This window comes from Podospora pseudocomata, chromosome 5 (assembly GCF_035222375.1).
Source record: "Podospora pseudocomata strain CBS 415.72m chromosome 5, whole genome shotgun sequence".
Lineage (NCBI taxonomy): Eukaryota > Fungi > Ascomycota > Sordariomycetes > Sordariales > Podosporaceae > Podospora > Podospora pseudocomata.
Genome location: NC_085889.1, coordinates 4,105,089 through 4,126,468, shown reverse-complemented (window position 1 = coordinate 4,126,468; position 21,380 = coordinate 4,105,089). Strand labels below are relative to the sequence as shown.

At 50.7% G+C, this 21,380-nt stretch overlaps 3 protein-coding genes and 1 non-coding gene across 4 annotated transcripts; all 4 read right to left on the bottom strand.

Moving 5' to 3' along the window:
• Positions 1-1,098: 1,098 nt before the first annotated feature.
• QC762_510100 (uncharacterized protein) lies at positions 1,099-2,912 on the bottom strand. The gene is made up of 3 exons (XM_062891419.1): positions 2,417-2,912; positions 1,993-2,360; positions 1,099-1,930 (listed from the first exon to the last, which is right to left on the bottom strand). The coding sequence occupies exons 1-3, from the start codon at positions 2,734-2,736 to the stop codon at positions 1,854-1,856; spliced, it is 765 nt and encodes a 254-aa protein (XP_062742772.1). The 5' UTR covers positions 2,737-2,912; the 3' UTR covers positions 1,099-1,853.
• A 3,437-nt stretch (positions 2,913-6,349) lies between these two features.
• On the bottom strand, positions 6,350-8,151 carry QC762_510090 (uncharacterized protein). The gene is made up of 2 exons (XM_062891418.1): positions 6,854-8,151; positions 6,350-6,799 (listed from the first exon to the last, which is right to left on the bottom strand). Exons 1-2 carry the CDS (start codon positions 7,574-7,576, stop codon positions 6,437-6,439), a joined length of 1,086 nt encoding a protein of 361 aa, XP_062742771.1. The 5' UTR covers positions 7,577-8,151; the 3' UTR covers positions 6,350-6,436.
• Positions 8,152-18,245: 10,094 nt separating this feature from the next.
• On the bottom strand, positions 18,246-18,333 carry QC762_0087280. Its single transcript has one exon. It is a non-coding gene; the product is annotated as a tRNA-Lys (tRNA).
• Positions 18,334-19,249: 916 nt separating this feature from the next.
• Positions 19,250-20,823, bottom strand: QC762_510082 (uncharacterized protein; the record flags this gene model as incomplete). Its single annotated transcript, XM_062891417.1, has 3 exons — positions 19,250-19,819; positions 19,892-20,592; positions 20,766-20,823. 3 exons carry the CDS (start codon positions 20,821-20,823, stop codon positions 19,250-19,252), a joined length of 1,329 nt encoding a protein of 442 aa, XP_062742770.1.
• Between the last annotated feature and the right edge of the window lie 557 nt (positions 20,824-21,380).

The following is a 21,380-nucleotide window of genomic DNA, read 5'->3' as shown; positions in this document are numbered from 1 at the left end:
GTATCAGCTCAAGCACCGGCGGGACATCATCACGGCGCCGAGCTATTTCAGTTCCCCACCTCTCCGGCTTGGCACGGGCGCCGTCCCTCTTCTGGCATTGACCGCACGCCGGCGGCCTGTGTCGGACATCGGTCACTTCTGAGGCCGAGAAGAGCACCTTCCGCACCGTGTCCCGCTCACGTGTGTAGGATGACATCTGTCGATTTCCCAAAACACCACAGCCATCCTTTCAATCCTGCCCGCTACCGGCACCTCATGTCTCGGTAATAATACGAGCCAAGCCCTCGCTTGGAATGGGCGGGAGGGAAGGATGGATGGGCGTGCCTTCCAAACCATCGGGCCGCGGTCTGATTCTTAATTGGTTTTTTGATCGTGGTCTAAAATCCGAAGCTGCCGTTATGTTCACTTGAAACAGAAGAATGGCCGACATTATCGATCTCTTGTCAAAGACGTAAGAATATCAAACAGCACAAAGCCGATGTCGGGAGGGGTTGGGAAGGAAGCATTCAGCGGGACTCGCACTCGCTCGCGATTATCGCCATTTTTTTTGTTTTCTCTGGATCTGTTTCATGATGGGTTGGTGGGGAAAATGTGCCGTCGAAACGTCCCGATGAGCCGTCGTGGAATTTATTACCTAAGAAGGTTCACTCGCAATACTAACGCGGATGGGGAAAGCGTCGTCGGTGGGTAATAAGGGTGCTGCTGCATGCCCATCCACACGACCAAGCTGAGAAAGGAGGGGGGAAGAGCTCAAAAGGGACGAAAAGCCGATGGAACATGTCGACATTTTGGCTAGCGCTTGGGAGTTTGCGGTGGCAGGCAGATGGTGCTGCATATGTATTGTTCATGATGATGGGTTCCACTCCTCCGTTTGGCGGGGTTTTCTTTTCTTTTTTTTTTTTGGTTCAGAAGAGGTTCTGGACCGTAGCTCCGCTGTGGATGGGCATCTTCCGCTGTTTCCACTTTCCCATGTGGTTGAAGAGTGGGTTTGTGGAACGGTTGTTGTTGGAAAGAAAGGTTGGGCGTTGGGGTGGAGTGTGAGGCTTGGTGCTTGGTGGTTGATGCTTGATGTTTGATGCTTGGTGCTGGAATTGTGATGGATGCTACGGAGTAGAGTTCAGGACATTGACTGATGATAAGATTGGATCAAGGTCAGAGCTTAGGTTGCAAACAGCAACAAGCCTTAATAACGGGCAGTCGATTGCTTTGGCTGGAGATATCATAAGCTTGGATGAGAAGAGACACAAGCTCCAAATAGGATAGGCTACTGCAGAAGAGCTGACAAAACAAGGCAGGGACAGGACGACAACTTAGCAACCTAAAGGTGCATTATCGGGACGTTGGAGTTGTAACGGCTATGTGGCTAGTCGATGGCGCAGTGACGGCGGTAGTTGAGGTCTAGTCATGCAGGTATGGCTTGTCAGGTACTGGCACTGTGGTGTTGGTGAGGGCCTCATTGTGACCCTGGGAATGATGCTAGACTTGCGAAGGATGTGTGGCAGGATTGACAAGAGGCTAAAGATGCAGAGTTATCTTTGACAGCCTCACTCTTTTCCGAAGTGGTAGCCAAGCCTCGGTGTGACGGGTATCTTGGCTGCTGCAGGTGTGTCAGGATGACGGTTGGATGATATGCATGAGCCTCGGGCCGAGTTCCCAGCGTTGAGGTTCTTGTGTTATCGGTACGCTATTGGTAGTGGGGTTGGCAGTTGGGATACGACTGCAGTTTTTTCTGTGAGGAGAGACCCCTTGGTTGAGGTGTTTGCATTTGGTGGCTACCTACGTGTTGTCTTGGGCAGCAAGTTCCCTGGAAAGGTGATCTTACCCCTGAACATGACCATTCCAACGCACTTGCTTTAGCAGTTGTACGGCCCAACCTTTGCAGTCCAATTACCAGGCTGATATGAGCCCTCTGGATCACCAACGCACTCAGCTATTTTCATCTCAGTCAGCACACTGTCAAAACCTTGACTCTTCTTCGTCAAAGCAACTTACCAACAGTAACAAGCTTCAAGTTATTCTGGTTCGCCCAATTGATCAACCACGGCGTCAGCGTGTTAACCGTTCCGGGATACACCTCATGCATGAGGGGAATATGCCCATTGCCACGGGCACCCGCCTGCTGAAACCGCTGCTGGGCTTGCTGGGGGCTGACGTTGTTCCAGTCTCCGGAATCAATGTCGTTGGTGATGACCTTGTAGTTCATCGTCTTCATCGTGTTCAAGAACTGGCCACCGGTGTCGAGATAAGGAGGCCGCATGTAGGCGGGCTTGACGCCGACCATGTTGACGAGGGCGTCTTCGACACGGGTCATTTCGGTGCGGATTTGGTTGGCGTTCATGGAGCCCATTCTGTTGTGGGACCTGGTGGCAGGTTGTTAGACTGATGGACGGGTGAGGTGGAAAGGGGAGTACTGTACCATGAGTGAGAGGCAACTTGATGGCCAGAGGCAAATGCCTTCTTGACGGCGGCTTCTTGGCGGTAGATACATCCGTACAGGGTACCGCACCAGAAGAAGGTGGCTTTGGCGCCGCCTCTGTCGAGGATGTCGACGAGCTGAGAGGTGTATGTGTATGGACCGTCGTCGTAGGCAAGTGCCAGCATGTTGGGCTGGCTGCATTTGCTGATGACGACGCCGGGGTTGACGGCTCGCTTGACGTACTCCAGTGGGCTCATCACTGGGAGGGCGCTGGCGCTCGTGATGAGCAGCAGCCCCGTGGTGAGGGTTTCTGCGAGCATATTGACTAGGAAGATGCAGAAGCAGATACTGGTGTAAAGGAAATGGGTGTATGTCACACGAGTGGGGATGGGGAAGTTATATCGAGTTTTCCTTCCCAGAACACTCAAATACTGCTCTTTTTCGGGTCATGTGGGGGGCGAACGGAATACCGTCTCGAGAATATGGATGGCGATTGTGGAGGGAGAGCAGGGCTGTCAGCAGATCAGGGTGGCATGGATCATCAGAACTCATCTACACAAACCTGGGGTAACCGGCACTCTGGCGCCATGCGGCTGGTATTTTGTTTGGGCATGAAGCCAAATATCTCCGGCCCGATGGGTATGGTGCTGGTTAAATACGGATGGCTATACTAGCCGCCGATACTGCGGTTTTTATATTGATCATCACCAATCCAAATGCAGGGAGTGACTTTAACCGCTGTTGGGGAGTTGAACTCTTCATTTTCCGTTCCCGAGAATAAAGTCAGCCCGAAAACACTCACTGACTATGACGAAGTTGGTGGCGGATTGCGAAATATGGTAGGTACGCCAAGTATAGAAACTAGGGTACCTTAGGTGTATCTATTCGATCTCATCTAACCTTACAGGGAAGAAACGTTCAAATCCAGAAAACAGTGAAAGCAACCAACTGAAATGCAAAAGTTCAACGGTGTGAAAGATGAAGATGATGTATAAATCTACCGGAATGACAGAGGTGAAGTGGCTAGAAATACATGTGGTGATGAAAGCCCGGGCCATGAGCAAAAGGCAAGAAAAAGAGAGCAAAGAAGCAGAGGAAAGACAAAGAAAATGCCTGCCAAAGGGCTTAAAGCCAACATCAACTAAATTCCGAAATAGTGATTAAGCACAGGGTAAAGCTTTCCAAAACCAAATTCGCAGGTCAGCAACCATGCCCCTGCTGTAAGAAGGCCGCGTGCAAAGAGAAGACAGAGACAGAAGAAATAAGCGCAACGAGAATTAGTAGCCCCCTGCTATCTTCAATCGCGCCTTGTTGGTTTCGAGACACCGGTGTCATTCGCCAAAGACAGGACCGTCCATTCCCAACCAAGCAGAAAGGACACATGCCAGCACATGATATCCCCTCTCCTGTCCTTTCATGCCTCGACCAAAGAGAATGCCGGGTGATTGAGTTGAGGTGAGATATATCAAATGCTGACGGGGAAGGCGTGAGGGGAAAACGCATTCGAGGAAACCCCGATCGTGTGTTGCGTAGATTTTCGACGATGGCGCCACGTTCCTGACAATTGAGAGCAGTTCGAATATGTCTGTTGCAGTTTGACTAGGTCTTGAATGTACTCAGACACCCTGTGCATCTAAAGTCTCGACGATCAAGGTGTACCGCGCCAAAGTGGTTCTTGCAATCCTTGGTGTTTGCAAATGCTTTGGGCAGGTCGCACAGATAACATGTGGTACCCTTCCAACGCGCCGAGGTCGATGTTGTCGGTAGTAGTCGCCGGGTCGACGCAATCGCTGTATGTCGGAACCCGTGCCTCTTGGTGTCCAAGTTGCGGTTGTGCCCATGACTGCGGCCGTCTGGTGCTAAAAGGGGTTTCGAGAGCCAAACAATCCCCATCGTGCAGGTGGTGGTTTGCTAGCGATGGTTCAGTTGGCTGGCTTCCTAACAGCAACGACAAAATGTAATTCTGAGTAAAAAGAGTCAAGATCTACTGGCAGATTGTGGTTTCACGCAGGACCTCCGCTGCAACTTCAGCAGGTGCAACGGTGTCCCTAAAGAGTGAATATAAGGTATGGTTGATGTATTGAGTGCAAGAAAAGAGTTGGAGAGAAACTTGAAGCATGAGAGTGATGTTACCAGGCCTAGTCAGAACGGAGGGGCTTTATACTTAGACATCTTAGCTCAGTTGTGTCATGAACCCAAGACTTCAAGTTCCGCAGTGGCCGAGCCTGTCTTCCTGTCCGTACCTCAAGCCTCTACATGTCAAATCGATCCCTAAACGCCGATCTCTAGGAAGGTATCTAGGCAGAAAAGTTTGATGACTGACCGGGCTGAAGTGGGCTTTGTTGAATGAGCCAATGGCCTCCCCGTGCTATAAAAGTACTGGAAAAGGTTAGCATTTGCAAGCACTTGTAATTTCTCAGGGACACCATAACTGCTCTTAGACATCTTACCCGTCACTGTGACTGAGATGGCGTGTCTAATACGAACTATGACCCCGTTGACCGTAAATAGAGACTGTCTTGCAGAAAGTCATTCCACAAGTATGCAATAATCTGGTTGACCCAAGCAGGTGTGCCGCACAGATTTCTTCTCTGGTTCCCCTATGATTCCCTGGCAGCCTCTTTCCTGCAGGAGGTATTGGTCTGGCGTCCAGTGGCGTAATGCTGGCACATGCAAGAATGTGCGTTTTTGATTCCCCAGGGCTGGACTTATGGGGTCCTTTTTACCAACAGAGTGCTATGTGGCGCAGACCTTTGCATGCGCGCAAGGTGCGACTGATTTTGATACGAAGTACGAGGCTCCATGGGGCCACGGAATCATGTGGGATTCATTGAATAAATATAAACAGAGGATCATATTCGTTCTGTACATGTACATTTGTGCAGTATTTATTATCCTGAGCTATGTCGTCTAAGGCTGGATTGATCGTTATGAGTCACACTAGGTAGCTCAGCTTGCATCCCATTATATTCTGCCAGAGCAAGGCGTCTGGTAGGTACTATCAAATAGGCAGAAATTAGAGTACGTGACACGGAGGTGTATTCCCAATCCGCTCGGGCTAGATAGAGGGCTCTTATCCCTAGGTATCTTTACAAAGAGAGACAGGCATGCTGATACCTGGTTGCGAGAACCGTAACCAAGACCCCCAAGGCCACAGCGGATCAGTATATCATACTTCGGTCAGGTCAACTATTGTTATGTACCCTATGTACCCCTGAATGGTCTCCGCCTTCTTGTGTAAGTCTTGAAAAAATGATGAATTGATCCACTGCCCGCACAAGACTTTCGCCTGCTATAGTCGTTCGAGATCAATGACAAGGATGTTTTTGTTCCCATTACCTCAGGTACTAATACTGTCCACACCAAGCCCCCCCAACATATTGAATCAGTCCCCCATCAAAAATAGCCAGTCTTTCAAGACGGGGTTTACCACCTGGTGGGTAATCCTCTTCTGATTCGGATCATTGATACGACCCCCCTTCATTGCGCCAAAATGCTGGCTTTCACTGACTATACATCTCTTAGCCCGAACAGCAACACACAGTCGAACAAGGATAGCCTGAAAGAGGACAAGCAACAGCTCTCGAGAGACGCTTTGGACCGTTACTTTGGCTCAGATCTTCCATGGAATGGGATTCAAGCAGCCAGTGCTATGAAGCAGAGACCTAGAGAGGGAACTCATACTTCAGTGTGAGACTGCACAGTGTTGAAGCGTGGAGGCGTGTGAGGGAGTGGAAGTAGAGTTACAGTAGCTTTATACCCGTCTCGAATCAGCTTAAAAAAATTCCCGAATAGATTTATTCTCTTTGGAATCGACATCATCCCCTAAAGTCATCACAGCGGCAAAACACCCCCTTCTAACTCCTCTTCCAACAAAGCCTAGCAGATATAGAAAAGCAAAAAGCACAACTTCAAAGCTACGACACAGCGTAGCAAACACGAGTTCTGCTGAAAGGAGAGCACCAGATAGGTGTCCTCAAATTTCTATTCCTTTACTACACGCCAAGCTAACATAACATCTTATTCAACATACTCATAGCACAAAATCCCATTAGGCTTCCCAGGCGCAGACGGCACCCCCTTGCCCTTGGTATTCATGATCTGGCCAACCGTGGTGACAGTCGAAGAGCCGCCCACCTTGAGTGGCGAGAGCTGATAGTCAAGCGTAACATTGCCGGCAGGAGGGTTGGGCCACATCTGAATAACACCGCGTGGAGCAATGGGATTCGAGATGTCGTACTGACGAGCAGTGGGGTTGGCAGCCTGCCACTTGGCCCAGAGACGGTCAATGTTGGCGTGGAAAGGGTAGAAGATGGGGTCAGAGTTAGAGGTGAACATGTCAGACATGTCACCACCCATAGTAGCGTGGCCACCAGTGTGAATCTGTCAGAGAGTGTAAGCTACGAGTCTTGGTGTGTGTTCGAAGCAAAGACTTACGCCCATGGTAGGGAAAACATCAGGAGGGATCATATCACCCTCAATGAGAGGCGCAAAAGTTGCGTAGTCAGGCTGAGCCAAAACTGTGGCAACATGGCTGGGGTTCATCCAGTAGGAGGCAAAGTCCTGGCGGATGTAGCGCAGGAGGCACCGGTCTGCAACCTGGCCCGGAGGAGGACCCTGGGCAACCCGGACGCTGACGTTGCCGAAGAAGCCATCAATGACGCAGTTGCCATCGCTGGATTGGCCTCCTGGCGGGACGATTACGGGACCAACCCCGTTCCCACCAAAGGATAGAGGGCCAGACAGCACTGGTGATGCGGTGAGATTGGCGAAGTCAAGGGCCGAGTTCCAGTAGGGGATACCGCCGATAAGACCGCACTCATTGCGGAGGGCATCCTCAAAGTCCTGAAGGAACGCACGATGCCAGGGGAGGAATTGGCCCACCCAGTGAACAAAAGGGGTATTTGCTTGGTGAACGAGGAGGAAATCGGTCCATCGTGATGTCGAGGCTGGGTATGTGGCTGAAAGGGCGGGGGGCCGGTTCATGAGGCACTTGACCGAGGCCAGGAAGTTGAGCTTTTGGACGTTGGACAAGGTTCGGAACTCCTTGCGCTTGGTGGTGACCACGCACGTACTGGGATGGCCAGGATGGGCCACGACCTCAGCGGGTGTGCTGGCAAGCAGCGCTCCAAGGAGCACAGAGCCGAGAGAGACCTTCATGATGCCGATGGAGTTGATGACGGGAAGTTGAAGACGTGGGCGTGGGTGAGGGTGGAAAAGAGACAGGACTCAACAGCATTGGAGTGAAGTTCAGCTTTAATATACAAAAGCAACCTCACCTGTGATGCTGAACAGCCTCATTTCCTATTCCGAACCCTACATAGCATCCGTGCATGGGACCTACGCTACCGAGTCCGAGAGTCCTGTCGCCCTATGAGGCGAGTCGCCAAGTGCTTGTAATGGTTGCCTGCCCTATTCTTATGCGCCCAGGGTCATAGTTAGCCAAACTCAGGGAAAGAGAGAGGGGAGGAGGCCACTATTGAAATTTAGGTCCGCTGGAGATGATTTAGTAACAGGTCGCCGTGCAATACTACCCTGACATGCAGCTCAGCCGGAAGCGAGAAAAAGAAGCGAACGCGAGGAGAGGAGGGGTCGGGGTTGATTCGTCAATTGGGAAGTTGACCGTAATGCAGACATCCTGAAAGGATTCTCCAGGACAAAATTACAATATTGTTAAGGAAGAAAAAAAGAAAAAGAGTTGCCACTGGTAAAAGTGATGGAAACACCTTTAAAACATATAACACCGAGAATTCCCCAGTGGTCACCCACCTGGGTACTAGTTCGGCACTCAACTTCTTATCTAGGGGAGAGCGGACGGGATCCCGAGTTTGCAGTTGGTTATGGTCATATGTGATACTTTTTATGCAATCTGGATATCTTAAAGGAAGAAAAAGAAATTTCGGGGTCCAGAAAACATCGGTAGATCACCAATCGAGCATCTTACCACTCCCCAAAAGTCATGCCTTTTAACTTCGACCTCGCACTTCGATATCTACAAGGTCGGCAGTTAAATTAAACTGAGCAAAACCAAAGCCCAAACCCAATGAAGGATGTAGCTTAAACGGTCCTGTGTAGGTAGGTGTGACGAACCCCTGTACAGAACCTCTGAAAGGGATACGGGTTGAAGGTAACTTCTGACAATTGGTTCGGTGCAGCTAAACAGTGCACAACAAGATGTCTCAATGTAAACACAAGATACCGTGAATACAATCTGAATTGCATACTGCGGAACTGTCTATCTACACCAGCCAGTTCCTCCGTATATATAGACCTTGGGACCGTGAAGTGCTCACCCTGCTATGGCCCCGATCACTCCTAGCACATTGCATCCTGTAAAGTGCTCGTCGTGCTATGCCTTCGATCACCCCGAGCATCTTGCATCCTGCAGAGTGCTCGTGGGTCTTGGCGCCATAGCACTTCTGGCCAGCCCTGATTGGCTGCCTCCTGCCCTTCCTAATGATTGGCTGGGGACGTCCTGCACCCCACACACTGTCCGACCCGTCGTTGGGTTAACTGTGACAAGGGGTGAGAAAGTGGGGCTCTCGGAGGATTCGGGAGTTCAGGGGTCATGTATACAAGCGGTCTGCTTCTGACATTCTATTTTAGACAAGACATCGACTTTTGTTTCTTCGTATTTTGAGCCTTGCACGCGTGCAGGCAATTCTGGCCCTCTGATCAGGCCAATCCGGTGCTTATTATGTGGCTTGCGAGCCCATAATGTCTTTTCTTTGTCCTGCGTGAAGTGCGGCCTGCGAGCGAGCCACTGTCACGCAGGTGTATTCATTCAGGACCTGTTGAGGGTATATTTGTGGTGTCTTGGTTGTATTTGTGTGTTTTCTCACCATTTCAATAGTTAATAAGGCCCACTGTTAAGGAATTAATATCTTAGCAGCAGTGGGACCAGAGCCACTGGGTTCGGCCTTTCCCAGCCACCCGGGTAACTCACCCTCGTGCGACACCAGAATCGCTTTGAGCCACACCTCCGAGCCTCCCGCCCACTGTGCGCCACAGTCGTTGTCGACGGCTAGTTCCGAATGACACCAAATATTCTGACAGTTAGCGTCGGCAGAGAAATGTAGGGTTGGCCTCAGGTCTTCAGACAAGTCACGGGATTCAATTGACGATTCCCGCCCACTATCACCCGTTCACACACTGCAACTCGATGCCCCATCACTAGCTTCCATACCTCACCAGCAACCTGCGATTTTCTCAAAAGTCATGGAGGATGCAGTTCGCCCTAGCAAGGAGGCCTTCAAGGCGATGTACGAGAGAGGGTATCGCCTTTGGGCTGCGCTGTGGGAGATGGCCAGTGCAGAAAACCCCCCCTGGCAGGATCACCTCACCAGCCTTACGTTCATGAAAAGGGATCCGGACCTCGGGTTTCTCTGGCTTGGCGCCTTTATTACGGGTGCCGAGTCGCGCTGCCTCCAAGAAGCTCGAACGGGCTGGTGGAAAGTCGATCTCACTGCCGCTGCTTGTACCGGAACGCATGCGTCCTTCATCCAAGAGTTTATACGGAAAGATCGTCCCATCGTTGGCCAGATTACGCGAGCCGACGAATGCCGGCTGATGTACCTGTCCCATGAATCAGATCACGCAGTTCCGCCACTCTTTCCATTTGCTCCGTTTGGCTCCACTGCCATGGGAGACACGGACCTTAACGTTCGTCGACATGCTGGATGCTCGGCGGCTCATGGTCTCGGATACGGTGGCTTTATCTGGGATTGCCAGGACGGCAAGAAGGTTGAGCAAAGAACAAGTGGCGCTCGGGCGACCACTATCCGGGTTAAGGGCAGGGAACAGCCTGGCTGGAAAAATACCGCTCCCGTCGATTACGGTATGCTTGATCCAGAGGAAGACGTGTCGGAAATGGTAACCCGCAATGTTTTCACCTGGCTTAGGGGTGAAGACGGATTTCCCGTGGCGGAGAGAGCCATTTGTGAACACGAGTGGATTCGGAATCTGGAATCAGACGACGACAGCCCAATTGAGGGGGATGTTTGGTCTACGACCGGAAAAAATGTCGGAGGGTGGCTGCTTAGGCTATCCACTAAGAGGTCAAATTCACTCTGACAACCGAAACGAGCCCGAAGACTGCTCGTTATATAGCCACCACGGACAATCCGCACGTACATAAATGTAAATAAGACCATCAAGAACCCAAGCCATAGGGTTCAGGCATCCAGGTCACAAGGTTGATCACATCATTCGGATGTGGATCTGAAGTGTCACGGCCTGGTATGCAGAGGGCGGAACTCATCTTTATTGGCACTATGGGCGAAGACTCTAGGATAAAGAGGAGAAGAACAAAGCAAAAATGAAAAGAAAGAACGAAGAAGACATGACATATATAATAACCGTGGCTAGATCCACTGCAAAGGAAACCTTATTCCAAACAAGGTTCATTGACCCGAACCTTCGCCATTGGTGTCATAACCAGTGTCCTGATGACCAGCCCTCACATAAAGCAACAGCTGAAAGTCAGAAGAAGCAACACGTGCTATGGTGGCCATAGTATAAGTAAAGGTCCCTCCTCCCAGCTTTGAAGAGAGGGACAGGCTTCAATAGACTACCTACACATCCCCTAACTAAGCACCTTCTATTCTCTTGTTGAACTCGGTTTCGCCTTGTGACTACAGCGCCCTTGGCGTTACACATACCTTCCCATTACGGCTCTGCCAGAGAGCAGCAGAAGAAGATCAATGAAATCATAATCAATTCAATAACCAAGTACTATATTCCGACAGGTGCCACCCAGGTTATGAAATGTACCTTAATAATGTCCTTTGGTGAAAAATAAGTGCTCAAGGAATTTCTAGTAAGCTCGGTACACAAGCACATAAGTAGGCCTAACTGTCATGACCCCAACGTGGTGCTGGAAGCATGGATGCTTCAGGCAAAAGAAGCAACTTAGAAGTAGAGCAGGCAAGCGAACTAATGAGGAGAGGCCGGAGTGAAAGAGGCCCGAGGATCAGGAGTCTTAGGCTCCGGTCCACTTTCATTGGTCGGAATGATGTACATAGTGTACTATATAGTAAGGGGAATGCTGTGCATTCCCTGTCCGAGGATGCTTGAACTCCTCACGCAAGCAATCAAGTTCATTTGTCTACTATCTTATTCACTCTCAAGCTCTTAGTTAGAGCACCTGCTTATAGTGACAGTGTACGCACTTATCTGACCGTTCAACAACCTCCTTGTATCACTGTCAGCTCCCGTTAGGCGTCCTACCTTACAGTCTAAGACCTTCACAGGTGCAGGTTGTACCACTAACAAAGTAAATCGAAGAGTGCTTTCAGGTAATCCTACTTCCCTGGTCCCAATGCTTTGTGTAAATATTACGGGGTGTCTTTGGGGAAGCTACGATCTTTGTTGTGCTATTACGGAGTGAGGAAGCTATCTTGGGCAAGTGGCAAGTGGGGGTAGCTCAGAGTAGTGGAGGGGTGGTGCCATGATGGCCAAACGCTAATATTATGTCTATACTTTGTATCACAACTGATTTCAGCCCAACGTAGAGAACCTGCTCCTGTCACATTATTCATGTATATATATTGCGACTTTCGCCCAGATTTCTTTACGAGGGCCGGATTGAGGGTCTTCTGTCTTTCCCAGCCATCTCTCACCCTTTGATTGCTACCATTCTAACTATACTGATCAGGCATACCTACATTGGCCTTACAACCTTGATTCCGGGAGTCCACACCTGGTTAAGCGCCGCTCGGGAATATCTACATCCTCAGCAGTTCATGTTTTGATTTGAAATTCCCGCGCAAATTGATAACTACCGTTGAATATAACTACTCTCTGCCTGTGGTGTAGGAAACTAGCATACCCTGGAAAGTACTTGGATTCAGCATGATACTGATCTCGGTTTTCATAGCACGTGGCGTATAGTTGCAGCACAAGAAACGATAGGGAACATGAAATCTTCGTCGTTGAAAGGGTCTTGCTCTATTTGTGGCCACCTAAACAATGTCAACATAAAGCGAACTTGTATTGCCAAAGGATGTAAGCAGCAAATCCAGGTGTGTGGTGCCTCGTACCATCTCGTCATTGGCCTTGATGGCAGTGATCGACACCAGAATGGAGACGTTGTCTGCAGGGAATGTCCTGACCACCGTCGAACGAGCAAGTCCCAAAGCTTCGACCAGAGTCCTGTCGTTGGCAAGGATGGAGATGGGAAACTCCGCATTGTTAAAGAGGGGCGATTCACAATTATTAGCTTCTTTGTGTTTTGTGGAACGACGGCGTCGTGACTCCCCATCCGCCCACCACTAGCTATTATATATATTCTCGGAATAAATTACCATCCCGTCTGCTTATGTCTGTAGCCGATGGTCTTCTAGCTCAAAGGGAATACCTAGAATACATCTCCCCTCAATCCTGGAAAAGCTGTGCTGTTGGGAAGATTGAACCGATCATCCGTTGATGATTGGTGATCTCGGCGTATGTTGCTTTCTCCTTCGAATGGAACCAACTCCACTGCTGTCATGGGGGTTTTGCGAATCTTCCGCCCCGTTGCGGACGAATCGATCCATTTTGTTGATGTACTCAGCCTGAGAGAGCCAAAGAGTCTTGTCTTGTTGGCTCTGTCTCTGATCACGGCAACGCCGAGAAACCACTGCAACGACGGAGGGTTTCCTTGTCTACATTGCACAAACTCTTACATGCCAAGCACTTGAAGCGCCATCTCCTCCGCCGTAAGTTCAGGTTCTCCCGCGGTGCACGAGCCTAATTCTGACGTATTTTTCTCTTGGCAGATATTGGCGATAGGCCTTATATGTGCGTTCTGTGCAGCGATACCTTTTCCCGCCGCGACATTCTGAAGTGGCGATGCCTCACTGAAGGAAGCCGCAGAAAGACCAGCGATTCGAGGCTTTTTTGAATGTCTTGGTATAGTACTTGGCCACCTGAACAAATTTAGCACAGTGTGTTCTCAGAAGCAATCGCCCAAGTCTCCTTACCGGCTTGCGATGCCCATCGGACTAGCTCTCCCAGCAATCTCTTGAACCCATTCTCCTCTGCAGAGGCAAACTTCACCATGTCCCTGTGAGTGGCGTGGATGGTATGGGATTGTAGCCCTCAAGAGTGGCGGATTCTTTGGAGACGACTCTCCCGACGCCAGGTAAAGCTAGTTTCGCGTCCTCGACACCCTCAGCTTCGACCCACCGCCCGCGTACCTCGAGGAGAGCATGCGCCCGCCCGACATCAGCAAATACGCCATGCGTAAGAGCTAGCCGCCTGTCTTCATGGGGATGGGCCTCAAGGTCGCGCAAGGCCCCTCGGTGACCTCGTTGACCGCCAAGAGCTGGATCAACACGGTCGAGCTGGGTGTACAGGATCCTTCCGGCGTTTCTGTGCTTCCCGTGCAGCTGGGGCCAAAATTCAGCATGTCCAGAGAGGTGAAGCGAGAGGTGGGCTTTGGGACCCAAAGAAGTGAACTTCGAACTCGGGATCTCTATCTTCTTCCTTTCGTTATCGACGCCGCTGCGAGACTTATGGTCTTTGGTTGCACGGTGGCCACCGATGAATAGGAGCTCACCCTTTGAGTCGGCCGCGTCGCTTTCGTCAACTTGTTGTGCTTTTGTAACTTGATCGACAATATGAGATCGTAGTGTGGTTGAGAGGTCGCCATTGCCGCTGGAGTTGGACTCCGTTGATAAGTGCGGCGTCCAGTGCGGTTTTCCATACAGTATTTACGATACCATACTCAACAGAGTATGGTACGGTATTGCATGCAAAATTCGCCACGCGTGGCTGTCGAGCAAGCGTGTCGACAAGCCCCGCCTTTCGCAACCGTGGTGGTATTCGGTTGAGAGATGGAGGGATGAGGAAGAGGGCGAAGACGATCTAATTGAGGTTGAACTGGCCGAGCTGGAAGATCTAGATGAAGGGTGGGTGAGGGAAGCCAGTGGAGACTCAATTTTCCTCGTGCGCCAATCCGACGAGCTCTAGTTGAGAAGAGAGGTGAAAGGCCTCGGTATAATTATACTCCAATATATATCCCCAGGCAGCAACAATTCGTATGTAGGGACTCTACCACCTGTCCACATGTGCTTCTTTCTGCGCAGTGCGCTCTATCTTAGGCAGACCTGATTCTTCTCACAATCTACAATGGCGGTATGACTTTAATCGTCTCAGAGAAACAATATTCATATTATGATTCTCAGTAAGTTGCCAAATCAAGAGATATCTGAAAGTGCCCACTGCATCACCGCGGCATGTAGACAGAGCCCGACGCCATCCTTGTTATGCGCAATGCCGTTATTTACTTTTTGGAGAGAATGATGCGAATATGTGGGTGGCTGGTGTCAAGCTGCTTCCTCTCGCATCGTATTCGCCAGATACGAACCCGATCGAAGAGATTTCCGTAACGTGATATAATTCGGAATTCCCACCTTAAAAGAAGAGTAAGTTAGGTACATGGTATCTATCTGCCTTATCCACCCTTCGCACCCCCTTGCCCCCACCAATCTCAAATCTACGGCTACGACTCCTACTAATCACTTCTCAGAATTCGCAATACACCAAGAATGATCCAAGCTGACGTCATTTCCTGCGAGTTAGGGGAGGACGACCACGTGGACGTCCTGTTGGGGCGTACTTGGGCGTGCGATGTGTGGAATTAAGGGGCGGGCGACCACGCTACGCGTCGGACCTTCTCCGGTTGGTGCAGAAGGAGGAGCGAGTGTATCACCAGTTCTGGCGTCCCCAGAAGCCTTCAGCTGCTGGCGGAGAAAGTTGAATAACTCTTCAACTCTGGGTACGGCCAACCTGTCAAGATCACCAGGCTCATAGTCGTCCCACCAAATGGGGTCTTTGAGGTTGTAGCCTCCGTGTGTGAGTTTGTAGGGATCACGATCGGGGTCCTCAATCTTGGTTTCATTGAGCCACCATTCGCGTGGCAGCTCCAACTCCGTACGGGGGACTGGGATGTCGCAATTAAAGTTAATTGGCAACCCTGGCGATGGCGTTTGAGAGCTGGGAATATCCTCAGAACTTGCCGATTTAGAGCTTGAGTCATACCTGTCGGAATTGCAAACACCAACATTGGATCACCGTCTTGGTCTGACTGCGAAGGATGGGTCCAACTGTGTACGACGGTCGTGTCTTCAGGGGTGAAGCTGTGGTGGGAGATGTCAGCACCAGTACTGTTTGTGGCCGACATTATGGTGGCGCAGGAAAGAGCTTTGAGTGTAGAAGAGATGCTTGGGGAGGCGGCATGAGCAAAGAAGAGAAGAGAGGGAAGTTGGAGAGATGGGGAAAGGAGGAGATGACTATACCTTTATACTCTGGCTTCCCGCCTGCCTGAGGATGTGGTCTCCCAGGATTCAAGGATGCTTTTCACCAACATGGCGCCATCACGCCGTGACGTAACTGATGGTGGTGCGTGGGAGTTGAACTGGTGGCAGCAGCTATATTATACCGTTCAGTCACTCAGTCTCTGATGCCTTCACCACACCGCTTTCTGTCTCCTACCTCTCCTACCTCTCCTACCCCTCCCCAGCCTAAGATAGCATCTGAACACCTTCTAGACAGCACGGTATTGGAACACAAGATCCCACATTTACGTTCAAAAGGACTACCAATACGAGCTGCGTGCTATTACCAATACTATTTCCAGCGCGAACTTAGTGTTCATCGGGGCTGGCAATGGCGCCGCCTCAGGCATTCCCGTAAGTATAGTTAGTCTTCCCCTATCTACATATTCTGAGAGGCCTAGAACTACCGGTCTAAGGCGGGATATATAATTCACTTTGAAATTCTCACTGACTTTCGGGGAGGAGGAGCTTTTATTTAGGCAAGTCTTGCTGACCGGCGAGAAGGAGGACGGTCCATTCGTGCAACCCGGGATAACTGTCAGGGGTTCCTGAGAACGCGAGCGGTTGATTGGTCATCGATAGTTAGCGAATCTATAGTGGCATCACTGGTCGACCGCAAAGACGAGCGGTGTCGGGCTATCTCCTCGACCCTGGCAAAATGCAACCTGTCGAGATCCCCGGATTCAAAGCCGTCCCACCAGTCCAGGTTTGAAAGATCGTAGTGGCCATGCGTCACCTAGTGGGGATCATTATCTAGATTCGTGATCACGAAGCCGGTCTTCCACCAGTTGGGGGGCGGGTTTGGGGGGACAATAGATGGGTCACTCGTTATGATAACCAGCAGACTCGAGCTTGAACCAGGGTTGACAGAGCGACCGGCCGCATGAGCGCTTGGAGGGGAGATATATGTAGTGAGGTGAGCGAGAAAGAAAGATGGGTGAAGTTGGAGAGACTCAGGGGGGTGGCGATAGTGTTCTCGTTATACCCTGGCTTCCCCCTCCTGCTGAGCAGGGTGAGCCACACGTACTAGAACCAATGACAACCTCAAGACGCCTCTTTGGCGAGATCTTGTTGGTTCTCTGCTAATGCGACGGGATTAGCACCCGCGATTCCAGTGTAGGTGGGCGGTAAAGGCTGCTGTTTGAGGCAGCTTCTAGTGTCCCTGTTTCTGTCTCTTACTCTCCCTCATCGCTTAGAAGGAGACCTAGAATGGAGACCGCAGCGAACCCGAATGGTGAAATACTGACAGATCATTTTGTTTACGTCTGGAACCTTATAGAGCCCGAGTTACGAATCATTGCAAATGTTGTAGCTGGGGCTAAACAAGTCTTGGTGGTTACAAGGCTGGGATCAGCACGGCTGCCGGTATTCCCATAAGTTAGTTGAATTCTACTGCCTTAGTATTGGCTGACAGGTCCAGGACTACGACTCCAAAAGTGGTATGTATGCTATGGGCGAGGTTTTTCACGAAAAGGCCCTGAGAAATACGCAGAGACGGTTGCGAGGCCTGGCGCTCGCACTCGTGATCCACGGCACAGTCCAGTAGCAGTAAGCCCACAGAGAACAATGGGAATGTGGTCGGGCTTGAACGTACAATCAGCCTCTCGTTGGGTGAAGATGCTACCGCAAATTGCATCCCACTACATGGCAGTGCTGAATCCTTGCGATGCCTGGTCTGCTGGGAAGCTTACTTCTAGGATGAGGAGCTGGAGGGAGATCTTGCGGACGAAGAAGAGCCCTTGTTGTCGATTTTTGGCATCCCCAACCAGGACTGGATTGATATACAGCGGAAGAGCTCCATTGGCCGACTTTGACCAAATATCCTCTAGCTAGCTGAGAATAACTGGGGTGGTGGAAACATCGCCGATCTCACCAACCATAATCAGCAAAGAAGCCCGACCTTCTTCTCGTTCTTGGGCCAAGCTTGGATGAGTCTATCAGGAGCGCCGCCAAGGCAGTGGAGTAATCTACCCCATCGAAGGTTGTGAAGTTAACAGACTATGGAGCGCGATTGCAACCCATGTTAGCCCAGAAACGGGGAGCAATAAGCAAAAGCGGCTGGGAAAAGTGGCTTTATCCCTTTACCCCCCATACCAAGGGCAGCTGTGCCTTGCAACCGCCGCAAACGCGTTTGGTTGGATACGAAGAAAATTTGCAACGCGTTGGTGACATGAAGGGCACAAAGCAGTGGTTAGAAACACACAACTGTAGATTTGGGAAACGGAGTGGGGAAACGGAATCGCAAGAAACATCCCCTTCAAGACGTCTACCGTAATTAACACGTAAGCCCGTTTGCTGAGTCAGCAGCTTCCCTCAAAACATTAAGTGGACTGACTATCAGGTCCAGGAACACGTTCTCGCTCTCGTGATCATAACGACAGGTTCGAGTCTTCATTGTTGTTCAGAAGGTGCGGTTTTCTGTCTTCATGGCTACTTGTTCTGGACCCTTTTGAAGGGACAGGGAGCTTTTATGGGCAAAAAGAAATGACCACATCGTGTAACGGGAATTGAGCCCGACGTGGGGGTCGAACCCACAACCTTGAGATTACGGAGGAACTCCTTAAGAGTCTCACGCTCTACCGATTGAGCTAGCCGGGCGATGTGCCTTGGCCACTGAGTTGATGGACGGGTTGGCCGGGAATTGGCTTCATGGATCGGGAGTTTCGGCGTTTGGGATGGTTTCAGTTTTCCCTCGTTTTTTGCGTGGCTTGTGGTTGGTGGAGGTTGAGAACCCACTTGTTGTACTGGGGTCAAGGTTTGATGTTGTTAAGGCTGAAGTGGCAAAACTTGGGAAAGACAGTTCAACAGGCATTTGCCCCAAGATGATTCTGCTTTTCGGCGGTACCTTGATGGGCTATGGCAATGGGAAATTCCGAATTTTCGGAGCACCTTCATAGTCGGCCTTGGGTGTGCTTCGCTGAATAGTACCAAAGTTAGGGACATTATAAAGGTAGGTACTATTTCAACTTAACGTTAGCTATTTAGCGATCCGACTTACACCAAACCCTGTGCTCACCTCGGTTATACCGGCCTCTCTGAAACTATCTTAGCAATGTTATTCACGCGAATCGTTCCTCATGCTGACCTACATTAATTATGTCACAGTGCTCGGAGATAAGTATTGTGACCTTCATGTATAAATTGGACGAAAGAGATCTCAAAAGACACTCATCTTACGTATTCTATACCCATCAGCCACTAGGGGTACACATATGTAAAACCGCGTCATTCCCATCCCCTACCCGGAGCAATCTCTTTATAACTAGGTACCTAGGTGTAAAGCCCTACCACGCAGACCATCTACACGACCTTGAGCTGAGCTCTAACACAGCCGGGGCGTATCCAATCCACTGTTGCAATGAGTTTATCATCGCAGCGCCATAACGAGCCCAACTCCAGCGCAGATATAGAACATCTCATGAGGCCGTCCTGGACAACGCTGCATGTCGCAGACAGATCCCCGCTCTGTAAAGCGTCGTCGCGTGTCTTCAGGAATAAGACGGCCGCATCCTTATCAACTAACGTCCCATAGTCCACTAGAGGTATGCCCAAAGTCGGTTGCGCCACCCGCGCTGTCACTAAAACTCAGAGAGGCGGAAACGGAGCCTGTGAGGTACATGCCTCTAAACTGGCTGGGGTCGCCGAGCGTGACCAGCTTGCTTACTCTGTTCCCGACCTTGAACTGAACCGGCTCGGCACAGCCCGGCGACCTGTAGTCTGGTGCCGACAAAGTGAAGATACCCGAGGAGGGGCAAGTCGTGAGCTTAGTGTACCCCGTCTCAGGTGCGATGCAGATCACCAAGCCGTCCTGGTCAACCTTGCATGTCACAACCGCATCTCCCCTTCCAGCAGCCACCTGGTCGCTCGCAAAGTACAAGATACCGTGGGGACTAGTGTCGTATTGTCTCGCATAGAGCTTGATCCTAGGGTCGGCAGCCAACAGAGGCTGTTCACCAGGGCGGTACAAAATATTAGTTGCACCAGCTAAGTTGGCAGCCGAGCTTATATAGCTGTTGTCGGAGCCAGAGAGGTACCGGGCCGAATAGATGCCTCCAACCACAACCACATTGATCGTTTGGACTGGCTAAACAGTGGTCGTGGTGGTTGTTGTAGTCCTGGTGTTGGTGAGGAGGGTTGACGTGGTGGACACAGTCACGAGCGGGTAATCAGTTGTGGTGACGGTTTCGTCCACGACAAACACAGAAGTGGAGGAAATGGTGTTGCTAGCTGTTGCAGAGATCACTGACATAGAGGTCTCAGCGATCTCAGCGGTGACTGTCTCGGTGATGTCGGCGACGGCACCAATGCACGAGCAGGCGGACCAGTATTTGGTGTAGTCGGAGCAAACAGGAGCAGAAGACGTAGTTGCCGTGACCATCTCAGTAGTTTCGGTCGTCGTAGAAGTCGCAATGTTTCTTTGAGTTGATGACCCCTGTCTGATGGAACTTCGGGTTGATGACGACGTTCTTGACGACGACATTCTTAGTGACGACGTTCTGGTGGTGCGGCTTTGAGTTGACGACGACGTTCTAGTGCGGAGCCTCAAGCCAAATGGACCAAATGGACCGAATGAACCAAACTGACCAAACGGCCTCCCTGAACCAAATGGCCTTCCTGGACCGAATGGTCCAAATGGTCCAAACGGGGCCTGGCGCTTCCGCGTCTTGCCTTCAGGAGTTGGATCGGCAGTGGCCGTGGTGGTGGCGGTGGTGGTGACAACATTGGTGACTGCATACACAGTGGTTATCTCCTCCTGTGTTGCGGTTATGTTCGACGTCGCCTCCACAGTCGAAGTGGACGTTGTGAGCGAGAGGACGGTGTCAATGCAATTGAGCGTTGTGGTTTCGGTAGCGAAAGCTATTTCAGTGGGCGTTCTGATGTGCCGATGTTAGTATCTTTCATCCACACAGGAGGCGAGGTGCAAGAAAGAGCCTACACAGTTACCACAACGGGCCTGCCAAACTCGGCCACACAAGAAGAGAACTAGACGGCCGCATCGGCATCAGAGAACCCCACCACTTGGTACAAACACTCCGTGGCAAAGCACGCCAGATTGGACGGGCTGAGCGAAACCCGTGCGATAGGCATTTTGAGAGAATAGAAAACTGTAATGATACCTAAGCTGGAAGGAAAAGATCGAGCAAAACACTACCCTGGGAAGGAGTGGAAAAGAGTAATTTAAAGTAGGATGACCGCCTAATGTGCTCTTTGCCATCTTGGGTATCCCATGGCGTGACGGTGAAAGGGGCAGCCAAAGTGTGGTCTGGACATTGGCTATGGATATTGTAGATCGTGACTCTTTGCTTACTCCCAGCTGCCAAACGAAAGGTTATAAACTGCGATCTGCCTTATAGAAGTCGATACCGTCACGCCGTGGTCAGTATAGGATTCATACAGTCGATAAGAGTGTGCGACAAAGACTAGGTATTCTCGATGTGTACAGGCACGTCAATGCATTCCTGAGCAATCATCGTGGCATTCACAACCGACTTGTCGGTGCGGATGATCAATGCCGTGATAGCCGTGTTTACCGAAGCTCACATACTGAACTGACTTCAGACTTCCGGAACTATCGCTCCGCCTCAGAAGACTCCCGGAACAATTGTTCCCTCTGGCGCAGGTGATCAGCTCTTTTGAATCACCAC